This window comes from Nycticebus coucang, chromosome 12, assembly GCF_027406575.1.
Source record: "Nycticebus coucang isolate mNycCou1 chromosome 12, mNycCou1.pri, whole genome shotgun sequence".
NCBI lineage: Eukaryota > Metazoa > Chordata > Mammalia > Primates > Lorisidae > Nycticebus > Nycticebus coucang.
The window spans coordinates 16,004,908-16,029,006 of NC_069791.1; the positions used below are offsets into that span (position 1 = coordinate 16,004,908).

General features: G+C 43.2%; 1 protein-coding gene across 3 annotated transcripts in view; it reads left to right on the top strand.

Moving 5' to 3' along the window:
- LIMA1 (LIM domain and actin binding 1) overlaps window positions 1-24,099 on the top strand; it is a 116,252-nt gene that overhangs the window by 87,573 nt on the left and 4,580 nt on the right. For 2 of the 3 annotated variants that reach the window (XM_053557084.1, XM_053557085.1), the window contains exons 7-10: window positions 66-173; window positions 4,646-4,730; window positions 10,272-10,381; window positions 20,559-20,692. In XM_053557084.1, the coding sequence (XP_053413059.1) occupies window positions 66-173; window positions 4,646-4,730; window positions 10,272-10,381; window positions 20,559-20,692 (437 nt within the window). The remainder of the gene's footprint in view (window positions 1-65; window positions 174-4,645; window positions 4,731-10,271; window positions 10,382-20,558; window positions 20,693-24,099) is intronic. The other variant, XM_053557086.1, reaches the window with a different exon arrangement.

Sequence of the window (24,099 nt, forward strand, 5' to 3'; positions counted from 1 at the left end):
GCTATGAAGAGAATGGAATGATGAGAAATTAAAAAAAAGATTCACAAGTTATTTTTATTTTGTAGAATGAGTCGAAAGCTAATAGTGGAGAAGTCAAAATTCATAAATTGGAGCAAAAGGAGAATGTGCCCCCAGGCCCTGAGGTCTGCATCTCTCATCAGGAGGGACAAAAGGTAGGTTGAAAAGTCTGATGACCAGCTGCCAAGGAAGCATGTGTTCTAAATTAGATATTTAAAATTAGAAATTCTAAGTCTAAGCTGTAGGGTGTCTGGGAATTTGGTAACAGCTGCCAGGACAGATTGTCATTTTTGCAGGTCACATAATTTTGGTTGCGGAGTTCTTCAACTTATAGCTCACTGAATAATGAGTCTTTATTGGAAAAAGTCTTTTGCTCAGCAGATAACTCAGAGGGTGTGTAGCTGAAGTGATTTTTAAAAAATCTCTAATCTGGCTCGTCACCTGTGGCTCAAGCGGCTAAGGCACCGGCCACATACACTTGAGCTGGCAGGTTCAAGTCCAACCTGGGCCCACCAAACAATGACAGCTGCAACCAAAAAATAGCTGGGTGTTGTGACGGGTGCCTGTAGTCCCAGCTACTTGGGAGGCCGAGGCAGGAGAATCACTTGAGTCCAGGAGTTGGAGGTTGCTGTGAGCTGTGATGCCACAACACTCTACCCAGGGCGACAGCTCGAGGCTCTGTATAAAAAAAAAAAAAATCTCTAATCTGTTTGATTAGAGATATTATCTTCAGAGTACTTATATATTCTTAAATACATTAAGCTTAAATGTAGCACGACACGCCATGTGATCTTTATGTACAAGGAAACAGAGTGGAGGGGAGATAAATAATAGGCTGGCTAAGCATAATAAAGCAGCATGATAGGTGCAGTGAGAGGGGTATAGAGGGCCTTAGAAGAAGGTGATATCTGAGCTGAGTCTTGAAGAATATGTAGAAATAAGCCAAGAATAAGGGGAAAGTTGAATAATAAAAAAAAAAAGAGCAATTCAGGTAGATACAACAAAGGTTTGAAAACTAAAGATGGTGGCTTACTTAGGTATTCTTGGATATTATATGGGGTATGTAGACAGTGGTGAGAGGCAGGTGGAGGGAGAGCCCAGGGTCTAGAAAAGCTTTATATGCCATCCTTAAGAGTTTGGAGGTAGTTGTGCAGCAAGGAAAAGCCACTGAAAGATTTTTAAGCAAATCATATCTGTGTTGTATGTATTAATTCTTAGATGAATGGCTTAGTTGGAATAAGCAGTAGTATTTAGGTCAATCAAATTTATCATGTTCTCTGCCAATCTATTACTCAGTCTTTTTAATCTTTCAGTCAATATGTTAATTAAATGTTAAATGAGATGAGAAGAAAGGGCTGTCTAATCTATTAAAGTTATCAGTCTTAGAAGAAAAGCCATTGTTTGTGTTATACTTATTGATACCTTTGATGCCAGGCTTCCAAAAGGTGAGGAGATCATTAAAGTGAGTTAAGAGCAATGGTTTGCAAACTTATTTGACTACCACAGGCTTTACAAAGTAGTGTTATGTATTATAGGAACTCATGAGATATACTGCATACTTGAATCAAAGTAGGCATGTGGAAAAATGGTCTCAGATTGATGGCTACAAATTTTGATTCATAGACTAGAACAGGGAAGAGGATTGCTAAAGCCCAAGAGTTTGAGGTTGCTGTCAGCTCTGATGCCATGGTACTCTAGCCAGAGCAATAGAATGAGACTTTGACTCCAAAACAAAAAGAATTACTGAGTAGCTGGTCACATGCTTAGGCCTGTAATAATAGCAATTTGGGAGGCCCAGGCAAGAAGATCATTTGAGGCCAGGAGTTGAAGGCTGCAGTGAGCTGTGATCATTCCCCTGTAGAGACCCTGGAAGAAAGAACAAGACCCTGTCTCAATCAATTAATTTTCTTATAAATTGTATGTTTATTTATTTACTTATTTATTTATTTATTTTTTGAGACAGGGTCTCACTATGTCACCCTTGGTAGAGTGCTGTGGTGTCACAGTTCACAGTAACCTCAAACTCTTGGGCTTAAGCGATTCTCTTGCCTCAGCCTCCCAAGTAGCTGGGACTACAGGCACCCGCCACAACACCTAGCTATTTTTTTTTTTTTTATGTTGCAGTTGTCATTGTTCTAGCTGGCCTAGCCTGGGCTTGAACCCGCCAGCCTCAGTGCATGTGGCCAGCGCCCTACCCACTGAGCTACAGGTGCCACTATAAAAGAAAAATTTTAAGAGAAAAATATTCCCAGCGTTGAAATCCCCCCATCTTTACCTCAGGAACATAGTTTTGGAAATAATCATCTGGACAATAATACTTGGATTGTCCCTGTGTCTAATTTCATGTTTTCTTCTTGATTGCCTTCATGCTGATTTGAAACTAGAACTCTGAACTGAACTCCAGAGGATCAGAACATTTTAATTACCCCCCGAGAGGATATTAGTGCAACTGAATCACCATGTGGGTGGGAAAGAAAGGGTATAAAGATAGTATGTATTCTTCAGTGTGCTGCAGGTTTCTAAGCCCTTGGCTGCCTTAAAATTTGCAAATTTTTTCAGAAACATGTCCTTTGGCTGTTTGCCTACCTTGTATTAACCAGTACCTAAGTGTTCTTTGAACTTTGGCTTGTTAGTAAAGGACATTAATGCTAGAATAAACATGCTTGAAATGGAATCTTTTGTCAAGTTATTGTTTCTCCCTTTTTCCTTTTGTGAATTAATTTGTGTTTTCCTTTAATGAAATGCTTGAACAGACTCTTCGGTGCTCCCTCCCACCTGGTTGTTCCTGCAGTGAAGTCATCTGGTTAGCCATGTGAATGATGTCATGATTGGCATTAAATTTACCTTCCAGGTTCAAGGTGGCCAAATTAGAGTGAGAGAAGAACATCCTAGGACGGATATACCTGCTAATTAACAAGAAGAATTTTTATGGCCATGCATAACTTTCAAAAAATGTATTTCATATCATTAGATGAAATAATGCAAGTAAAGTGATCAGTTTAATACCTCACAGGAAACGCTTAATAAATGTTGGCTATTATTATACTGTTTGTTCTATGCCCTGTCAGAATTTCTGTAATGAAAAGTGGAATAGTGGAAAAAACAACCATCCTGAAATTCAGATGCATTCGGCCAACAACTTAATCTCCATTGTAAATCTATTCAGTTTATTAGACATCTGATAGAAACAATCAGCATTGCCCATAAAATCCCTGAATCTGAATGAAAGAAAATTATATGAAGAGTATACATTAGGTCACCTGTTGACCCTTCATGATTTTGGGTGTGGAGGAGGATATCAGAAAGGCCTAGGGACCAGTAGAAAGGAGGGAGAGTGGTAATAGAGAGTTTTTTTTTTTTTTTGTAGAGACAGAGTCTCACTTTATGGCCCTCAGGTAGAGTGCCGTGGCCTCACACAGCTCACAGCAACCTCCAACTCCTGGGCTTAGGCGATTCTCCTGCCTCAGCCTCCCGAGTGGCTGGGACTACAGGCGCCCACCACAACGCCCGGCTATTTTTTGGTTGCAGTTTGGCCGGGGCTGGGTTTGAACCCGCCACCCTCGGTATATGGGGCCAGCGCCTTACTGACTGAGCCACAGGCGCCACCCGGTAATAGAGAGTTTTTAAATTTAAATTTGATGGAGCGGCACCTGTGGCTCAGTGGGTAGGGCGCCAGCCCCATATACCAAGGGTGGCGGGTTCGAACCTGGCCTCAGCCCAAGTTCAACAACAACAACAACAACAAATTTAAGTGTGATGGTTTGTGGGGCAAAAGATATATACACCTGTATCTATGATCTGTTGTCTTGTTAAACATTGCCATTTTTAGAATGGGATTGAAAGGGAAACTATCCTTGAAGATAATACTAGAGGTTAATCTTAAGTAAATTTGTTTTTATAGCTATTAAAAGATTTTCTATATAAGCAATCTGTTTTCCACAGAATGTGTTTGTCTGGGAAATAACAATTAGGAAAATGGGCCAGACTCGGTGGCTTACACCTATAATCTTAGCATTCTGGGAGGCCGACATGGGTGGATTGCTTGACCTCAGGAGTTTAAGACCAGCCTGAGCAAGAGTGAGACCCTATCTCTACTAAAAATGAAAAACTGAGGCAAGAGAATCACTTGAACTTAAGAGTTTGAGATTGCTGTGAGCTATGATGCCACAGCACTCTACCAAAGGTGACAAAGTGAAACCTCTATCTCAAAAAAAAAAAAAAAAAAAAAAATAGGAACATGAGAAAAATAAGAATAGTTCCTCTATTTAAATACTTTCTCTTGCCTTGGAGTGAGTTACGGTTATAGGGTAAGGAGCTTTTCTCTCCTTAAGAGAAAATTTTGTTTTGCTTTGTTTTTCAAAGAGTAGAAAGATCTGTTTTGAAGTTCTTTTATAAAGGGAGATGATGCACGCTTTTGGCAGTTGAGTGCAGTCTCATGTTAATATCCTCATAAAAAACATTTTGCTGCCTCTTGTTTAAATGCTCAGCTGTTCTGGTGCCCGTTATATCCTCCAGGCAGCTTGGGACTGACTGGAGTCAGCAGGTTTTTATGGCATTAACAACAGTTTGCTCTTTTATTTTTAATGTGATTCTTAATCCCCCCCCCACCTTTTTTTTTTTTTGGTAGGTTTCTGCAACTGAGAATAGTCCAGCAATTCGTTCCACCCTTCCTGAAGATGACTCCCGTAAGCATATGTTCTTAAACCTGCTGGGTGAGGCCCTTGTTCTCTGTCCATGTTTGGCTCAGGGGTGTTCCCATTACTGTCAGTGCTGAGAAAATAACATACCAAGTCCACCAGTTTAACAGATTGAATACTTTACTTGGTTTTAAGCATTGATGCTTGAATATCCTTTATACATTTCATGGCTTAAGGAGACGTTAAATTCAACTAAATATGGTTAACTTGGGACAAACTGACTTTTGATGCTTCTTCATTAAATTTATCCTACATTTTGTACAGAACCCTTTCAGGGTTCTGATTTTGAAATTTCATTTTAATAGAAGTTTAGTTTAAAACGACCGTATTGATTTATGAGGATAAAGAATAGTATTTGAAAGCCAGGCTTGGTGGCTCAAGCCTGTAATCCTCGCACTCTGGGAGGTGAGGCAGGTTGGTAGCTTTGAGCTTACAAGTTTGAGACCAGCCTCAGCAAGAGCGAGACCCCATCTCTAAAAATAGCCAGGCTGTAGTCTCAGCTACTTATAAGGCTGAGGCAAGAGAATCACTTGAGTCCAGGAGTTTGAGGTTGCTGTGAGCTGTGACACCACAGCACTCTACTAAGGGCAACAAAATGAGATTCTGTCTCAAAAAGGAAAAAAAAAATAGTATTTGGGTAACCTATTCAAAATATCTTTTCCAGGCTTGGCACCTGTAGTTCAGTGAGCAGAGTGCTGGCCACATATACTGAAGCTGGCAGGTTTGAGCCCGGCCTGGGCCTGCTAACCAACAATGACAACTGCAACCCCCCCCCCAAAAAAAAAATAGCCAGATGTTATGTAGTCCCAGTTACTTGGGAGGCTGAGGCAAGAGAATTGCATAAGCCCAAGAGTTTGAGGTTGCTGAGAGCTGTGACACCACAGCACTCTACTGAGGGCAACATAATGAGACTCTGTCTCAATTTTCCCAGACACAATTGTAAGAGGGACTTTATCTAACAAAGGCAGTCAGTGTAACCTGGTTTCTTGTACCCTCAATGAATCCCCAACAACAACTATATATATATATATATATATATATATATATATATAATCAGCTGGGTATGGTGGCTCAGGCCTGTAATCCCAGCACTTTTTTGTTTTGTTTTTGAGACCGAGTCTTACCTGGTCACCTTTGGTAGAGTGCCACAGCATTGTAGCTCACAGCAACTTCAAACTCTTGGGCTCAAGTGATTCTCTTGCCTCAGCCTCCCAAGTAGCTGGGACTACAGACACCCGCCATAATGTCTGGCTAATTTTTTTTAGAGATGGAGTCTTGCTCTTGCTCAGGCTGGTCTCTATTCTGTGAGCTCAGGCAATCCACCCTCCTCAGTCTCCCAAGTACTGGGACTATCAGTGTGAGCCACTGCACTTGGCAATCCCAGCACTTTGGAAGCTGAGGTGGGAGGATAGCTTAAGGCTAGGAGTTCAAGACCAGTGTGGGTAACATAGTAAGACCCTGTATCTACCAAAAAATATATTTCCCTACTTGTCTAAATTGTTCTGTAGTTCACTACCAAGCCAGGTTCTAGAGATTTTCCTACTGGTGCTGAATTTTTTCACCTTTTCATCCTATTTTGAAATAATTTTGAACCTCCTATTTCTCAAAAACAAAAATGTTTGTTTTGGGCCGAAGTGGCTCACACCTATAATCCCAGCACTCTGGGAGGCCGAGGCAGGTGGATCACTTGAGCTCACAAGTTGGAGATCAACCTGAGCAAGAGCAAAACCCCGTCTCTAAAAATAGCCGGGCATTGTGGCAGGTGCTATAGTTCCAGCTACTTAGGAGGCTGAAGCAAGAGGATCACTTGAGCACAAGAGTTTCAAGTTGCTGTGAGCTATGATGTCATAGCACTCAACCCCAGAGGGACTAAGTGAGACTCAGTCTCAAGAAAAAGTTTGATTTTTCACTTTACTGTGTCTTTTTTTTTTTTTTTTGGTAGAGACAGAGTCTCACTGTACCGCCCTTGGTAGAGTGCCATGGCGTCACACGGCTCACAGCAACCTCTAACTCTTGGGCTTACACGATTCTCTTGCCTCAGCCTCCCGAGCAGCTGGGACTACAGGTGCCCGCTACAATGCCCGGCTATTTTTTTTTTTTGTTGCAGTTTGGCCAGGGCTGGGTTTGAACCCGCCACCCTCGGCATATGGGGCCGGCATCCTACTCACTGAGCCACAGGTGCCGCCGTGTGTCTTTTTTTTTTTTTTGGGGACAGAGTCTCACTTTGTCACCCCTGGTAGAGTGCCATAGTGTCATAGCTCACAGCAACCTCAGACTCTTGGGCTCAAGCAATTTTCTTGCCTCAGTCTACTGAGTAGCTGGGAGGGACTATCGGTGCCTGCCACAACACCTGGCTACTTTTAGAAGCAGGGTCTAACTCTTGCTCAAGCTGGTCTTGAACCTGTAAATTCAGGCAGTCCACCTACATTGATCTCCCAGAGTGCTAGGATTATAGTTGTGAGCCACCATGCCCACCTACTACCTCCATTTTGATTCTGATTTTCAGTGTATCATTTTAAAATATAAGGGCTGGCATGGTAACTCATGCCTATAATCCCAGCATTTTGGGAGGCCAAGGTGAGAGGATTACTTGAGACTAGCCTGAGTAACATAGAAAGACCCAATCTCTATAAAACATTTTAAAACTAGCTAGGGATAGTGTCACATGCCTGTAGTCCCAGCTACTCCCGAGGGTGAAGCAAAGAGAATTGCTTGGGCCCATGAGTTCAAGGCTGCAGTAAGCTATGATTGTACCACTGCACTCCAGCCTGGGCAGCAGAGCAAGACCCTGTCTCGAATGAATGAATGATTTCTAGCTTCTCCCCAGGCTAGTTTACTAGTCACTAAAAACTCCACAACTAAATTAGAAGTATGAGGCCCAGTGCAGTGGCTCACGCCTGTAATCCTAGCACTCTGGAAGGCCGAGGTCGGTGGATTGCCTGAGCTCAAGGGTTCTAGACCAGCCTGAGCCAGAGTGAGACCCTGTCTCTAAAAATAGCTGGGCATTGTGGCAGGCACCTGTAGTCCCAGCTGCTTGGGAAGCTGAGGCAAGAGAAGTGCTTCAGACCAAGAGTCTGAGGTTGCTGTGAGATATGACACCACGGCACTCTACCAGGGTGACAAAGTGAGACTATCTCAAAAAAAATAATAATAAAAGTATGAGTTAGACAGACTTCTAGTAAGCCCTACCTTAAAATTTCAGACAAAAACTCTTGCTGCTAGAATTCAATAACATTCCTTTTTGTAGTCATTTTTCTTAGACTAGAAATTTTTCTGAGTTTTGACTAAATTTGCAAAAAAGTATTTTGAAAAATAAGCCTTAATCTTTTAGTATGTTGTTGACTCAACTCCAGATTTTTTTATTATATTTTATTTTTTTTAATTTATTTTAATTTTAATTTTATTTTATTTTATTTTTTGCAGTTTTTGTCCAGGGCTGGGTTTGAACCCACTACCTCTAGTGTATGGGACTGGTGCCCTAATCGCTGAGCCACAGGCACCACCCTCAACTTCAGATTTTAAGGAATTCTTTTTGTGGTTTCTTAGTGGCTACATAAATGGCTTTTCTTTGCCTCTTCTGATTTCCATGGGATGAATACACTGGCAGGAAATTAACTCATGCAGTTGGTACTTCAATGATTATACAAAAGACTTCACAGAGCTCTTTTACATAATCTTCTATGGGACTGACCAAAAGACAGCGTCAGGTTACAAGCACATACCACATGCACATATGGTATAACATTTCTGCTCTCAAATTCCCCCATTTTTCCCTACTTCAGTTGAAATACCCTAGAACAGTGGTTCTCAACCTTCCTAACACCAGGTACTCATATGTGGGCATATCTGCATGTGGGCGGACCTGCCAGGAGACAGACAGAGGAGCAGTGTCTCAGTTCCTAAGACCACGGAAAATATGTATTTTCCAACCCCCAAAGGGGTCATGACCCACAGGTTGAGAACCGCTGCCCTAGAAGTTATTAGGAATGCTAACTATTAAAAAAAAAAAAAAAATCAGGGTGGCGCCTGTGGCTCAGTGAGTAGGGCGCCGGTCCCATATGCCGGAGGTGGCGGGTTCAAACCCAGCCCCGGCCAAAAACCACAAAAAAAAAAAAAAAAAAAAAAAATCAAAGTCTATAAGCAGCCTTTAAAAGTGACAGTCCAGGGCGGCGCCTGTGGCTCAGTTGGTAGGGCGCCAGCCCCATATACCGAGGGTGGCAGGTTCAAACCCGGCCCCGGCTGAACTGCAACCAAAAAATAGCTGGGCATTGTGGCGGGCGCCTGTAGTCCCAGCTACTTGGGAGGCTGAGGCAAGAGAATTGCTTAAGCCCAGGAGTTGGAGGTTGCTGTGAGCTGTGTGATGCCATGTCACTCTACCGAGGGCCATAAAGTGAGACTCTGTCTCTACAAAAAAAAAAAAAAAGTGACAGTCCAGGCTGGGTGAGGCAGCTCACGCTGTAATCTTAGCACTCTGGGAGGCCGAGGTGGGTGGATTGCTTGAGCTCATGGGTTTGAGACCAGCCTGACCCAGAGTGAGACCTCATCTCTAAAACATAGCCAGGTGTTGTGGCAGGTGCCTGTAGTCCCAGCTACTTGGGAAGCTGAGGCAAGAGAATCGCTTGAGCCCAGAGTTTGAGGTTGCTGTGAGCTATGACATCTTGGCACTCTATCAGGGGTGACAAAGTGAGACTCTGTTTCAAAAAAATGACAGTCCAGGGCAGCGCCTGTGGCTCAGTGAGCAGGGTGCCGGCCCCATATACCGAGGGTGGCGGGTTCAAACCCGGCCCCGGCCAAACTGCAACCAAAAAATAGCCGGGCGTTGTGGCAGGTGCCTGTAGTCCCAGCTACTCGGGAGGCTGAGGCAGGAGAATCGCCTAAGCCCAGGAGTTGGAGGTTGCTGTGAGCCGTGTGACGTCACGGCGCTCTACCGAGGGTGATAAAGTGAAACTCTGTCTCTACAAAAAAAAAAAAAAAATGACAGTCCAAGGGAAGAAAGTTCTTTATATAAGGTGGTTTTCATTTCTGCTATGTGTGGCAAAGGATAAGAAAGCCTCTTTACTAAGAACCTGATTTGTAAGAGGACCTGAAAAAACCTAAGGAGTACAGCTTTTGGTGTTAGGATTTTCTTCAACAGAAAAGCTGTGCTTTTCCTGGTGTTCAAAGGACCTGTTTTTACCAGAAAGCGCCCAGACTTTGCTTTTTGAAAGAACTCTGTCTGGCTCGGCGCCTGTGGCTCAAGCGGCTAAGGCGCCAGCCCATATACCTGAGCTGTTGGTTTCAAATCCAGCCTGGGCCCGCCAAACAACAATGACGGCTGCAACCAAAAAATAGCCGGACCTTGTGGTGGGCACCTGTAGTCCCAGCTACTTGGGAGGCAGGGGCAGGAGAATCACTTGAGCCCAGGAGTTGGAGGTTGCTGTGAGCTGTGTGATGCCATAGCTCTCTACCCAGGACCACAGCTTGAGGCTCTGTCTCAAAAAAAAAAAAAAAGAAAGAACTCTCTCTGAGATTTCCCATGCAATACTATAAAATGACTTCCTTTTGTGACTCCTGCAGGTAACTTCCAGGTTAAGAGTGAAGTCCAACAGCCTGTCCATCCCAAGCCACTAACTTCGGATGCCACAGCCTCCAGCCTTCCTGAAAATTCTCCTCCCAAAGCAGTGAAGGTATGATGGCAGTTTGTCTCTGAGCTTTTAGACCTTGGTTTACTAGTAAAGCTGGTTGTACTTTTTATTATTATGTTGGTTACAACCTGTTTTTGCTTTCCTGGGGGTGATAATTAGAAATAGGCACACTTAAGCCAATCACTTGCCTAGGAAATCTTGCTGCCTTCTGCCCAGGTGTTTGGGCCAGCAAAGAGAAGACTCACTGATGACCCTTAGTTTGAAATCTGGAAAACTTAGGAAAGTTTTTTTTTTAAACCTGAAGTTAAATAACATAATGTGACTTTTTTTCTTTTTTTGAAACAGAGTCTCACTTTGTCACCCTCAGTAGAGGGCTATGGCATCATAGTTTACTGCAAACTCAAACTCTTGGGCTCAAGTGATCCTCTTGCCTCAGCTTCCCAAGTAGCTGGGACTACAGGCACCCGTCATAACACCCCGCTATTTTTAGAGATGGAGTCTTGCTCTTGCTCAGGCTGGTCTTGAACTCCTGAGCTCAAGCAGTCTACCTGCCTTGGCCTCCTAGATTGCTAAGATTATAGGCATGAGCCCCTGTGTCCGGGTCGTAATGTGATTTTGTGAAAAATGTTTGCGTTCAGCTCAGCAACTGTTGCTCAGTGGCTAAGGTGCCAGCCACACACACCAGAGCTGGCAGGTTCGAACCTGGCCCAGGTCTGCCAAACAGCAATGACAGCTACAACCAAAAAATAGCCAGGTGTTATAACAGGAGGCTGAGGCAAAAAAAAAAAAAAAAAATGTTCCAGTTCATTAATCTATAAATAAGGGAAAGCCCACAAAATGAGAAATATGACAAATCTGTTAATTAAAACAGCACATAGATGGAGATGTCCAGTGTCATCTTAAAGATAGTGGTTCTCTGCTTTGAGGAGCTTAACAATAAGCTGATTGGTTGTTAGCATTTTTTTTTTGTAGAGACAGAGTCTCACTGTACCGCCCTCGGGTAGACTGCCGTGACGTTACACGGCTCACAGCAACCTCCAACTCCTGAGCTTACGCGATTCTCTTGCCTCAGCCTCCCAAGCAGCTGGGACTACAGGCGCCCGCCACAACACCAGCTATTTTTTTATCGCAGTTTGGCCGGGGCTAGGCTTGAACCCGCCACCTTCGGTATATGGGGCTGGCGCCCTACTCACTGAGCCACAGGTGCCGCCCAGTTGTTAGAATTTTTTTTTTTTTTTTGTAGAGACAGAGTCTCACTTTATGGCCCTCGGTAGAGTGCCGTGGCCTCACACAGCTCACAGCAACCTCCAACTCCTGGGCTCAAGCGATTCTCTTGCCTCAGCCTCCCAAGCAGCTGGGACTACAGGCGCCCGCCACAACGCCCGGCTATTTTTTTGTTGCAGTTTGGCCGGGGCCGGGTTTGAACCCGCCACCCTTGGTATATGGGGCCGGCGCCTTACCGACTGAGCCACAGGCGCCACCCCGGTTGTTAGTATTTTTAAAAAAGGAATGTGTCCACTGAATTGGGAGATTGGCCAGTCCATTTTTTGTAAAAATTGGCATTTAAGCAATACTTACACTGGGGTACATTAAATGTTAAGAGTAAGAAGTTTATAAAATTTTTGGATGTTAAAATTTTACTAGGCTTCTCAATCTATCAACTTTTTATTCCCCTATTTTATTTATTTATTTATTTATTTACTTATTTATTTTGAGACAGAGTCTCATTTTATTGCTCTCGGTAGAGGGCTGTGATGTCACAGCTCACAGCAACCTCTAACTCTTGGGCTCAAGTGATTCTTTTGCATCAGCCTCCCGAATAGCTGGGATTACAGGTGTCCGCCACAACGCCCAGCTATTTTTTTAGAGACAGAGTCTCACTTTTGCTCAGGCTGTTCCTGAACTCCTGAGCTCAAGCAATCCACCCACCGCGGCCTCCCAGAGTGCTAGGATTACAGGTGTAAGCCACCATGCCTATTCCCCAATTTTAAAAAATCTTCTATATTGGCTCAGCGCCTATAGCTCAGCGGCTAGGGTGCCAGCCACATACACAGGAGCTGGCGGGTTCCAACCCAACCCAGGCCTGCCAAACAACAATGACAACTACAACCAAAAAATGCTGGGTGTTGTGGTGGGCACCTGTAGTCCCAGCTACTTGGGAGGCTGAGGCAAGAGAATTGCTTAAGCCCAAAAGTTTGAAGTTGCTGTGAGCTGTGACGCAAGGCACTCTACCGAGGGCAACAATAACAAAAAAATCATCTAAATTTAGGCCGGACACCGTGGCTCATGCCTATAATCCTAGCACTCTGGGAGGCCGAGGCAGGTGGATTGCTTGAGCTCAGGAGTTCGAGACCAGCCTGAACAAGAGCCTCCATCTCTAAAACTAGTAGGGTGTTGTGGCAAGTGCTTGTAGTCACAGCTACTTGGGAGGCTGAAGCAAGAGGATCACTTGAGCCCAAGAGTTGGAGGTTCCTGTGAGCTATGACAACACGGCACTCTACCAAGGGCAACAGCTTGAGACACTGTCTCAAAAAAATTTCTAAACTTAATTGTCATTAATTGTCCTCATATCAAGATTGAGTACATAGGATTCATGCTTCTCCTTTCTGGGGGGGGGAAGCAGAAAGAGGGATGGAGGGAGGGGGGTGGGGCCTTAGTGTGTGTCACACTTTATGGGGGCAAGACATGATTGCAAGAGGGACTTTACCTAACAATTGTAATCAGTGTAACTGGCTTATTGTACCCTCAATGAATCCCCAACAATAAAAAAAAAAAAAGAAGATCCCTTAAAGCCAGGAGTTTAAGACCAGCCTGGGCAACATATCCAGATCCCAGCTTTATAAAAAATAAAAATTAAAAAGTGAACTAATATATATTAATTTATATTTTTAAAAATAAAGTCAACCATATATTCTCTTTAAAAAAAAAAAATTCTAAACTTATTTTAAGCTTATTAACTGCCTTATTTTAAATGAACACTTTGCTAATGCAGTGCTGCTTCACGTATTTGGATAAATAACCAACATACCCACATTTCTTTAGTGTCTTTCTTCTCTGGTGTTCTCTTAAGTAGCTGGGTTGTGTTTCAAAAGTTCTAGTGTTTGAGAGAAACTCAATAGGTAGAATTAGTTTTAAGGTGGTTTAAACTTATGTTTAAACCTCATGTTTATATCTCTTAACTGTGTGCCTGATTGACAGTTTTAGGGCACGAAAAGTATAAGAAGACATAGAACAAAAAGGAAAGGGGGCTTCAGAATGTAAAGGATGGATTAAATAGTGTCAAAGAAGAAAGACAAGTTTCTCATGCTCACGGCACATTCCAGTGAGGAGACAGGACGATGAATGTGTTAAATAAGAAGGCACACAGATTCATTGAATGAATGAGACTTTCGGGCAGGGCAGGAAGGAAAGAAGCTAAACATGAAATTATAATGGAAGCAGAGATTTATAAGGAGAGTAGGTTTATTAAAAAGGAACAAAAGGGCTCGGCACCCGTTGCACAGTGGTTACTGCGCCAGCCACATACCCTGAGGGTGTCGGGTTCGAACCCGGCCTAGGCCAGCTAAACAACAATGACAACTGCAACAAAAAATAGCCAGGTGTTGTGGTGGGCGCCTGTAGTCCCAGCTACGCGGGAGGCTGAGGCAAGAGAATCGCCTAAGGCCAAGAGTTTGATGTTGCTGTGAGCTGTGACATCATGGCACTCTACCGAGGGCAACAGAGTAAAACTCTGTCTCAAAAAAAAAAAAGGAACAAAAGGTGAAGAAAGTAACAAGAGAAAGCAAGTCCAAGAAGATGGAACAATCATGGTGATTGAATCTGCACGTGTAGTCAGCATGACTCTGTTCTAGCCTTGAAGGTCTGGTAGTGTTGCCATCAGCACTTGCTTTTTTAGTATCTGGAGTCCTAAAAGTAGCAAGCCACTGGGTTACTTTCCTTTTCAGTAGCAACCCAGCCTAGATGTGAATACTCAGGGGTGGTTGTGGATCAAGAATGGCTAACAAATCTGACTTGGTCTTGATTTCTGTATGACCAAGGGACCTAGAGAAGTGTCCTGACTAGTCTAAGAACTCAGCGCAGGGTCTGGGCTAATGAGTGAGACGTAAGGTACATGCCTCACTTAGGAAAAGAGACGAAAGTAAAGCCCCTGCCTCGGGCCATTGCCTGCTCCTTTGGCCCTGGTCACTCAGCAGTAGAGTGCAGATAGCCCAGCCTTCACAGACATGCAGCTCAGGGTTTGAGCATTATTTAAAGACTGAATTGGCCTGGCTCCTCATGTTTACCTGCAGTCCAGAGCTCAAATGATCATGATGCACAGAACCTGGTGGGACCCTCTTACATCTCCAGTTTTATTTAAGGGCAGTTTATTTGTTCTTCCTCAAAGTTCCCCTTTACACGGTCCACAGGCAACTATGTAGATATTTTTGTAAATATTTATAGGAGAACCTGATGGCATTAACTGGTCTCATGGCTTATAGACTGTGCTGCAGAAGTTGTTCCACTTTGAGAAATCCCATACATCTAAGAATAAAGTTGTTCACTCAGAATAGATTTTTGGATCCCACACATCCTGGAAAAAACTGTTCCTTAGTGCCTATCTGTTGTTGAACATAGGACATCTAAAGTAGAGAGACTCAATTCATTTCGAGGTTTAACTTAATCAACTAAAAATTTGAAAAGATTTAACTTAATCAAGAAAAAAAATAGAGGTGTTTAAAAGTACGGATTTTGTACACTTTGAACACTGGCCGTAGAGCTCAGATGCTGAGAGGTGGTGCTAATGAAATCGAAGTTATAGTTTTATTCTCAAAAAGATGTTCTGGCTCGACGGCGGAAATGGCCCAGGGGAACACCTGCTTATTCCCCCGCTGCATCCAGGATAGCCCAGTTCCAGGCTTCCTTAGCTGGCCCTCCTGATGAATATTGGGAAAGAACATGGCAGACTGCATTAAAGGACACACATTACAATGTTCCTCTCCATACCTGCCAGCTCTCCCTCCCACTATGGACAGGGTGTGGGAAGTTCTTTGTTGTTTTGCAGAGCTATCACAATTACAATAGAAAGGCATCTAGAATTTTTCTCACTTACCTACTAATTACTGTTTTCTGGGAGCACTAACTTTTCCTCTATAGGTAGAGAGGTCTGTTTAAGATATGATTATATTACCTAAAATCCTTTTTACAAAGAGTTTCACAGTAAGCCGGGGAATGGTTAAGGCTACAGAGACCTGGCCCAACCATTTACTATGTAGTGGAGAATTGCAGTTTCATTACCTAGATATTTTACACATACTGGAAGGAGCATGAAAGGCTTTTTCTGGTGGTCTGTATAAGGAATGGAGGCTTACATCAATACAGAATTTTCTTCTGATTTCAATATGCCTAAAAGCTAGATAACTTCACTGCCTATTGCCAGCTGCTGCTCCACCCCTCACATTGATACGCCAACTAGGATCTTTATTAGACTAAAAAAATGTATGTTTAAGACAAGAGAGTGAAAGAATAGGACGAAGCCATATGTATTTATTGGAAAAATAACTTTAAGTAGATGCTCATCAACAGAGAGTCTAAAATAATTCCTTATGTGGGACAGTGTTTATGAACATAAATTATTTACATGTTATCTCATTCATTCCAGAACATCTTAAGATATGTCTACATATTTTATTTTTTACTTATTTATTTATTCTTTTAGACAGAGTCTCACTATGTTGCCCTCAGTAGAGGGCCTTGGCGTCACAGCTCACAGCAACCTCCAACTCTTGGACTTAAGTGATTCTCTTGCCTCAGCCTCCCAAGTAGCTGGAACTAGAGGCACCCACCACAATGCCTGTCTATTTTTTTGTTGCAGTTGATTAGCTGGCCTGGGCCGGATTCAAACCCATCACCCTCGTTGTATGTAGCTGTTGCCGTAACCACTGTGTTATGAGTGCCAAGCCAGGTTGACATATTTTAATTTGAAACAAAGTGAAGCTGTAGTTTGCTCAAAGTGCTGTAGTGAGATTATTTTCATTTGGGTTAGCATCTGCTCTCTTCCCCAGAGTTTCCTTTACTTATGGAAGTTTAACATTCCAGGACAATTTAGAAAATGCTGTATTGGTTGTGAGTCAGGAGGTCTGAGTTTGTTCCGCAGTGAGCAGGTATATGTAAACCTACCTTCAAAGGCCAAGGGAGCTGAGGGGCCAAAGAAAGAGGATGACAAATCTCTCTCAGAAAGAAACATTCAATAGGGACTTATGAACAGAAGCAATGCCTGGGAAGCTATGAGATGGTGAACCCTGTACTTGAAGTCCAAAAACCCTTTACATAGCAAGCTTTTCTGATAAACTATGTATGGCTGGTCATGTCTCTCAGGCTTTCTTGTATAACTCAGGGCCACTGGGGAAGTTAGATAACCATCTTTATGAGGGGTTGTCTTTGCTACAGACATTGCTTTTTTATGAGGGGTTATCTGTGCTATGGGCATTGTTTAAAGACCTTGCTGCATGCAGAATACCTTGGTATGCAGGAGGCAACATGTCATGGGGGTTTCATTTCAAGATGGCTCATTCTTGCCATACAACAAGGCTGTTTTCCTGCATTTTTACTTCTAATTCCATAACTGACTGTATGAACTTTGATATGGTACCTGGGATCCTGGTGCTTTACTTTATATGTAGTAGGAACAAAATGATGGGAGATGGAGAATGAAAAAAAGTCTTCTCTTACTGAGAAAAACATACATTGTTGAGAGAAAAAATGTCTAACATTCTCATATTAGTGGTATTTATGTGGCTGTGCCCAGTCTAAGCATGCCATGAAGACATGGGCAGGATGTCTGCCAGGCCTATGATAATGGTAGAGATTTTTGGGCAATGACTATGCTTCCTGTTGTCTGAATAGACATGGGGGCAATTACAGAAAAGTGGCAGAGAGCCCAGGACAGGAAAAATAAAGGGAAGGCACAGCCGTGGCCGCTATGACTTGGCGTGATACCATGTTATGATCCTCTTGTCTCTATAAAACTGTAAGGGCCTTGAGCAGCTGCTTCATAAACCTTAAATAATATCAAGAAGAGTTTGGCAAGTTAGAAGCCTTTGTGAGTCAATTGTTTGAGCTAGCAGTCTATTAATTTGATGTTAAGGAGGAGGAATGGGGAGGGTGAAGGCTTCCTGAAAGACAGAGCCTTTGTGGGTCAGTTGTGGGATGTAGTGAGACACTAAAGAATTGCTAAAGAGACACTCCTTGAGAGGATGAGGGCTTATGAAAGCTCTTTTGCCATGATTAGCAGAGTTTCTTGAAAAGGAAAGAAACTGCGGTCGTATTCTTGAAACTGAGTCTCTTGAGTTTTGGTTCAGGTGCAGTAAAGCACTCCAGGGCTGCCAAATGCTGTGTACTCATCGAAGGTTCCTGTTTGTCTCTTGCAGCTTCTGCTTCCTGCTCCCGGTACCTAATTTCTGCTCCTGCCTTCTACTTTCCTCCTAATGTGAGCTCAACTTTCAGCTTTCTCTCAGGTTCTCCTTTCCTTCCGTTCCCTGGGCTGCGCCCCTCTCCTACAGTGTGTTCTTCTCAGTGTGTTTGTAGAGGAGGTGTGCTCTGCACCCTGCTCCCCTTCAGCAGACTAGCACCCATCTCCTCTGACACCACATGCCCTTTCTGTCTCCTGCTGTGTCTTTATTGGCCCGAATGAGTTCTTAGTTTCCTAAATCCTTATCAAGTGTTAATACAGACTCTCTCTCTGCAACTAAAAGATTATTTATTTGTTTATTATTCAATTATTTAATTTATTTTTGAGACAGAGTCTCACCCTATTGCCCTGGGTGGAGTACCTTGGCATCATAGCTCATAGTAACCTCAAACTCCTGAGCTCAAGCGATTAACTCAATCTCCCTAGTAGCTGGGACTACCATAATGCCTGGTTAGATTTTCTATCTTTAGTACAGACTGGGTCTCACTCTTACTCAGGCTGGTCTCCAATGCCCAAGCTCAAGCAGTCAACCTGCCTCAGTCTCCCCGAGTGCTAGAATTACAAGCATGAGCCATCATGCCTGGCCTGAAAAAGATTTTCAATCTGATAAACACATTTGTCCTATTCCTTTTACATTATGTGAATTGTGATTTGTACAGGCTCTCTCCAATGGCTTCACTTGTACTATTACACCCAAATTTTATTCTGAATTTTAATATCTCTCCTGCTTACTAGACAAAGACCTCATCCTTTTAGAGCAAATCTAATTAAAACCATGCAAAGACATCTCCACTTAGGTCCTATCATGTCAGAATGTCCACATAAGAAGAAAAGCATTCTGAGCTCCAAACATGGTAACGCCTTAATGCAGTAACCTTTGGTCACATTAAATACCATCCTATGCTTGGTAAACTAGTCTGTAGCCTACAGTTTTTCTTTTTAGGACTCTACCTCTAGAATGAAGTGAGATGCCATTAACTAGCCATTTCTGCTCAGTTGGGGTTTTTTTTTGTTTGTTTGTTTGTTTGTTTTGAGACAGAGTCTCACTCTGTGCCCTGGGTAGACTACCGTGGTGTCATAGATCACAGAAACCTCAAACTCTTGGGCGTGAGCAATCCTCTTGCCTCAGCCTCCCAAGTAGCTGAGACTACAGCGTGCACTACTATGCCCAGCCATTTTTTCTATTTTTTAGTAGATACAAGGTCTTGCTCTTCCTCAGGCTGGTCTCAAACTCCTGAGCTCAAGGGACCCATCTGCCTTGGCCTCCCAGACTGCTAGGATAACAGGTTTGAGCCACCAAGCCTGGCCTCTAACCCCTGGCCTACTTAGGGTTTTAAATTCTTGTCTTTTCCCTGGTATTTTTTACCAATCAAATTGGTGTTGTAGCACTGATAAAAGCCAGAATTCCAAAAATATTATGTCCATTTGCATGATAAGAAATGGTCACAGGACTCTAAAGGTTGAGAGTAACAAGTGCATAGGTATGTGTGAGTAACCCCTGGCTTGCCCCAGCACCTAAACAAACACCTCAACCTATAGATGCAGGAAGCAGCTTAGGTGGCCAGGAAGCTCTCATTGGCAACTAGTTGGCCCTCTTTGCTGCCAAGACCAGTCTGGGCTCTCACCAGAAAACACATGATAAGAAATAATACAAATTAGCCCCAAGGCCTAGGACTTGGTTAAAGTAAGCCTACAATGAACTGGTTGAACAAGATACAATTTTTATTAAAAAACTCAAAAATAGGCCCATAAAAAGTTCAGATTGCTAGTTTACTTGCCACTTGATTCATGAAGAAGAAAAGCACAAAATAGGAATGATTTTCCACATAGATTTGAGCAGAAAATGAACATAAAATGGAAATAAAGGGAAAAATCTGTATAGGGGAGTTTTAATAAAATTAGCAAAGCCTGGAAAACATAGTAAGTCTCTGTCTGTACAAAAAATAAAAAATCAGCTGGGCAGAGTGACACAATGCCTGTAAGTCCCAGCTACTCACAAGGCTAAACCAGGAAGATCACTTGAGCCCAGGAGTTCAAGGTTGCAGTGAGCTATGATCATGCCACTGTATTCCAGCCTGGGGACAAAACAAAACTGTGTCTGAAATGGAAAAAAAAAAAAAAAGGAAGAAAGAAAAAATATTAGTGGTGAACTCCAAATAGCACCCAAGGAATCCCAAGGAATTTAAGAATGAAAGAGCAAAACTGGGTAGAGGCCAAAATATCTTTTTCTAATTCCCAAAGACAAATGCACTTCTCCTCCTAGAAATTTATTCCCTTCAGAATCCGTTTGTTTGTTTGTTTGTTTTTGGCTGGGGGGCCAGGTTTCAACCCACCAGCTAGCACCCTACTCCTTTGAGCCACAGGCACCCCACCCCCATCCCGAATCCATTTTTATACTAGTTTGTCCTGCTTTTTACTTGGCACTTGAATCAATCTTCTTTTCTCGGTATGTGATGACATTTTCTCTTAATCCCTTCCCCTACTCCTAACATTTCATGTGTACGGTGGCTTGTCTAAGCCTTTCTCTGTAATCCAGCCCTAGCTCCACCTGTCCTCAGAGGCTGCTACACTTAGTGCAGCCTGTTTGGGAAAGGAATTCGGGAAAGCCTCTTGTTTTTCAAGAGTCAGCTGATAGAATTGTAGCAGGTTTAGTGTTCCTATGAGAATTGATTGAACAATTGAGGGAGCCCTTAGATAAATTCTAGGATCCACCTCAAACTACTAACTGATTACTGCTTATGCTAGTTAAAGTTGTTCTTTTCCTTTTTCCAGAAGTTTCAGGTGCCTGCCAGAGAGACCTGCGTGGAATGTCAGAAGACAGTCTACCCGATGGAGCGTCTCTTGGCCAACCAGCAGGTGTTTCACATCAGCTGCTTCCGTTGTTCCTATTGCAACAGTAAACTTAGGTAAGCCCGGCCAAACCCAGATATCTTTCTGTATGGTTGGAGGTTGGAGAGAGTCTTTGGCTTTAAGAGCACTGGTTAAAAGCTAGTATGCTAATGATATTCTGTTGAAGACTCTTGAATAAAATTTAAAGCACTTTTTAGACAGGTCTTTCATATCAAATAACAATAGTGTTTGGAAGTTCTTGGTACATTGATAGTCTGAAACTTAAATAAAATGGGTTGCAGGTAAATCCCCCTGTGACCTAATTTAGTGGAATGTTTTTCCTTGGTATCATAGAATGATGATTTTAAGAAATTTCAAGGCCAGGCATGGTGGCTCACTCCTGTAATCCTAGCACTCTGGGAGGCTGAAGCAGGTGGATTGCTTGAGCTCATGAGTTTGAGACCAGACTGAGCAAGAGTGAGACCCTGTCTCTACTAAAATTGAAAAACTGAGGCAAGAGGATCTCTTGAACCCAAGTGTTTGAGGTTGCTGTGAGCTATTACGCCACAGCACTCTACCAAGGGCAACAAAGTAAATAAGACGCTGTCTCAAAAAAAGAAAAAGGGCCTGGTGCGGTGGCTCACACCTGTAATCCTTGCACTCTGGGAGGCCAGGGCAGGTGGATTGCTTGAGCTCATGAGTTCAAGACCAGCCTGAACAAGAGCAAGACCCTGTCTCTAAAAATAGCCAGGCACTGTGGCCGGCACCTGTAGACCCAGCTACTCCGGAGGCTGAGGCAAGAGAATTGCTTGAGCCCAAGAGTTTGAGGTTGCTGTGACGCCCTGGCACTCTACTAGGGCAACAAAGTTAGACTGTCTCAAAAAAAAAAAAAAGAGAGAAAAAAAGAAATTTCAAGAGGTTATTTGCTTAAGCCTTTACTTCAAAGTGGCCTAAACTCTGAATAAATAGTAATAATAGCAATAATGATAGCCCCCCAAAGAGCATTTTGCTTTCTCTGTGTTACCTCATTTGATATGTTTCTGAGAAAATAATTATGTGTCATTTCTTCCAGGTAATTCAAAATATGGATATAATTGTGACAAATTGGGGAAATACTCCATGTTATTAATAACTTCCCTACTTTGGAAATAGGGTCTCTCTCTGTCACCCAGGCTGGCATAGAATGGCATAGAATGGCACAGTGATAGGTCATTACAGACTCAAATTACTGGGCTCAAGTAATCCTCTTGCTTCAGTCTCCCAAGTAGCTACAGCTACAGGCACTTGACACCATGCCCAGCTAATTTTTAAAATCTTCTTTGTAGAGACTGCATCTTGCTATGTGTCTCAGGCTAGTCTTGAACTCCTGGCCTTAAGCAATCCTTCTGCTTTAGCCTTCCAAAGTACTGGGATTACAGGCATGAACTACCATGCCTGGCCTCTTAACTCACCTTAATCAGAGTCTTTTTTTTTTTTTTTTTGTAGAGACAGAGTCTCACTTTATGGCCCTCGGTAGAGTGCCGTGGCCTCAAACAGCTCACAGCAACCTCCAACTCCTGGGCTTAAGCGATTCTCTTGCCTCAGCCTCCCGAGTAGCTGGGACTACAGGCACCTGCCACAACGTCCGGCTATTTTTTTGTTGCAGTTTGGCCGTGGCCGGGTTTGAACCCACCACCCTCAGTATATGGGGCCAGCACCGTACGACTGAGCCACAGGCGCCGCCCCCTTAATCAGAGTCTTAGAAAAGGAAGTAACCAAGATGTCACTTTCTCCAGCTTTCCTTCTAGAGTCAGCATTCCTTCTAAAATATTCTTGAAGATTCCCTGGCATCTGTGTGATACATCTAGCAGAGTAGTACCTTACTACAGCTAGTTCTGGTGTCTAGCTAGACAACTTTTCCATAGAGTGAGCCAAAATGTCCCATGTAGATGCTACTTGTTAGCTTTTTTCTGCCCACTGTATTTTTTATCCAAAGCCAATTATTTCTGTTTGAGAAATGCTGTCATTTTATATCCTCTTTAAAATTTGTTTCCCTCTGAGAGACACCATATCTCCTAAAGGCTTATCCAGCACTTAGGGAATACCTAAAACCTCTTAGTCACTCCTCACTATTAACTTCCTTTTTTTTTTAAGGCAGAGTATCATTTTGTTGCCCTGGATAGAGTACTGTGGTATCATCATAGCTCACAGCAACCTCAAACCCCTGGGCTCAAGCAATCCTCTTGCCTCAGCCTCCCAGGTAGCTGGGACTACAGGTACCTGCTACAAGGCCCAGCTAGTTTTTCTTTTCTTTCTTTCTTTTTTTTTTTTTTTTTTTTTTGAGACAGTCTCACTATGTCGCCCTCAGTAGAGTGCTATGGCATCACAGCTCACAGCAACCTCAAATTCTTGGGCTTAAGCAATTCTCTTACCTCAGCCTCCCAATTAGCTGGGACTAAGGGCGCCTGCCACAATGCCCGGCTATTTTTTTGTTGAGGTCGTCATTGTTGTTTAGCAGGCCTGGGCCAGATTTGAACCACCAGCCTTGGTGTATATGACCAGCCCCGTAGCAACTGATCTACAGGGCGCCGCCAGGGTCTCACTCCATATCTGGCTGATCTGAACTCCTGAGCTCAAGCAGCCCACCTACCTTGGCCTCCCAGAGTGCTAGAATTGTAGGCATGAGCCAGCACACCCAGCCCATAACTTAGTTTTATTCAGTCAGTAGTAGCAACCGAGTGTCAGCCATTCGCAGAGCATTGTACCTATTCCTGTAGAGTTATGCTTTTAAATCATAACATGGTGGCTCATGCTTGTAATCCTACCACTCTGGAAGGCTGAGGCGGGTCCATTGCTTGAGCTCACAAGTTCGAGAACAGCCTAAGCAAGAGCAAGACCCCGTCTTTACTAAAAATAGAAAAACTGGCTGAGGCTAAAGAATTGCTTAAGCCCAAGAGTTGGAGGTTGCTGTGAGCTGTGACACCACGGCACTCTACCGAGGGTGACATAGTAAGACTCTGTCTAAAATAAATAAATTAGGCTCGGCGCCTGTGGCTCAAGCAGCTAAGGTGCCAGCCACATACATCTGAGCTGGTGGGTTCAAATCCAGCCCAGGCCTGCGAAACAACAATAACAACTGCAACCAAAAAATAGCTACTTGGGAGGCCCAGGTACTTGGAAGGCTGAGGCAAGAGAATCGCTTGGGCCCAGGAGTTGGAGGTTGCTGTGAGCTGTGATGCTACGGCACTCTACCCAGGGCAACAGCTTGAGGCTCTGTCTCAAAAAAAAAAAAAAAAAAGAAAGAAATTAATTAAAAAATGAATAAATAAATAAATAAATAAATTAATTAAATTAAAATAGAAAAACTGAGGCATAAGAAGATCACTTGAGCCCAAGAGTTGGGGGCTGCTGTGAGCTAGGATACCACGGCACTATATCCAGCTCAACAACTTGAGACTCTGTCTCAAAAAAGAAATTTATAACACAAATAAGAAACTAAGAGGAA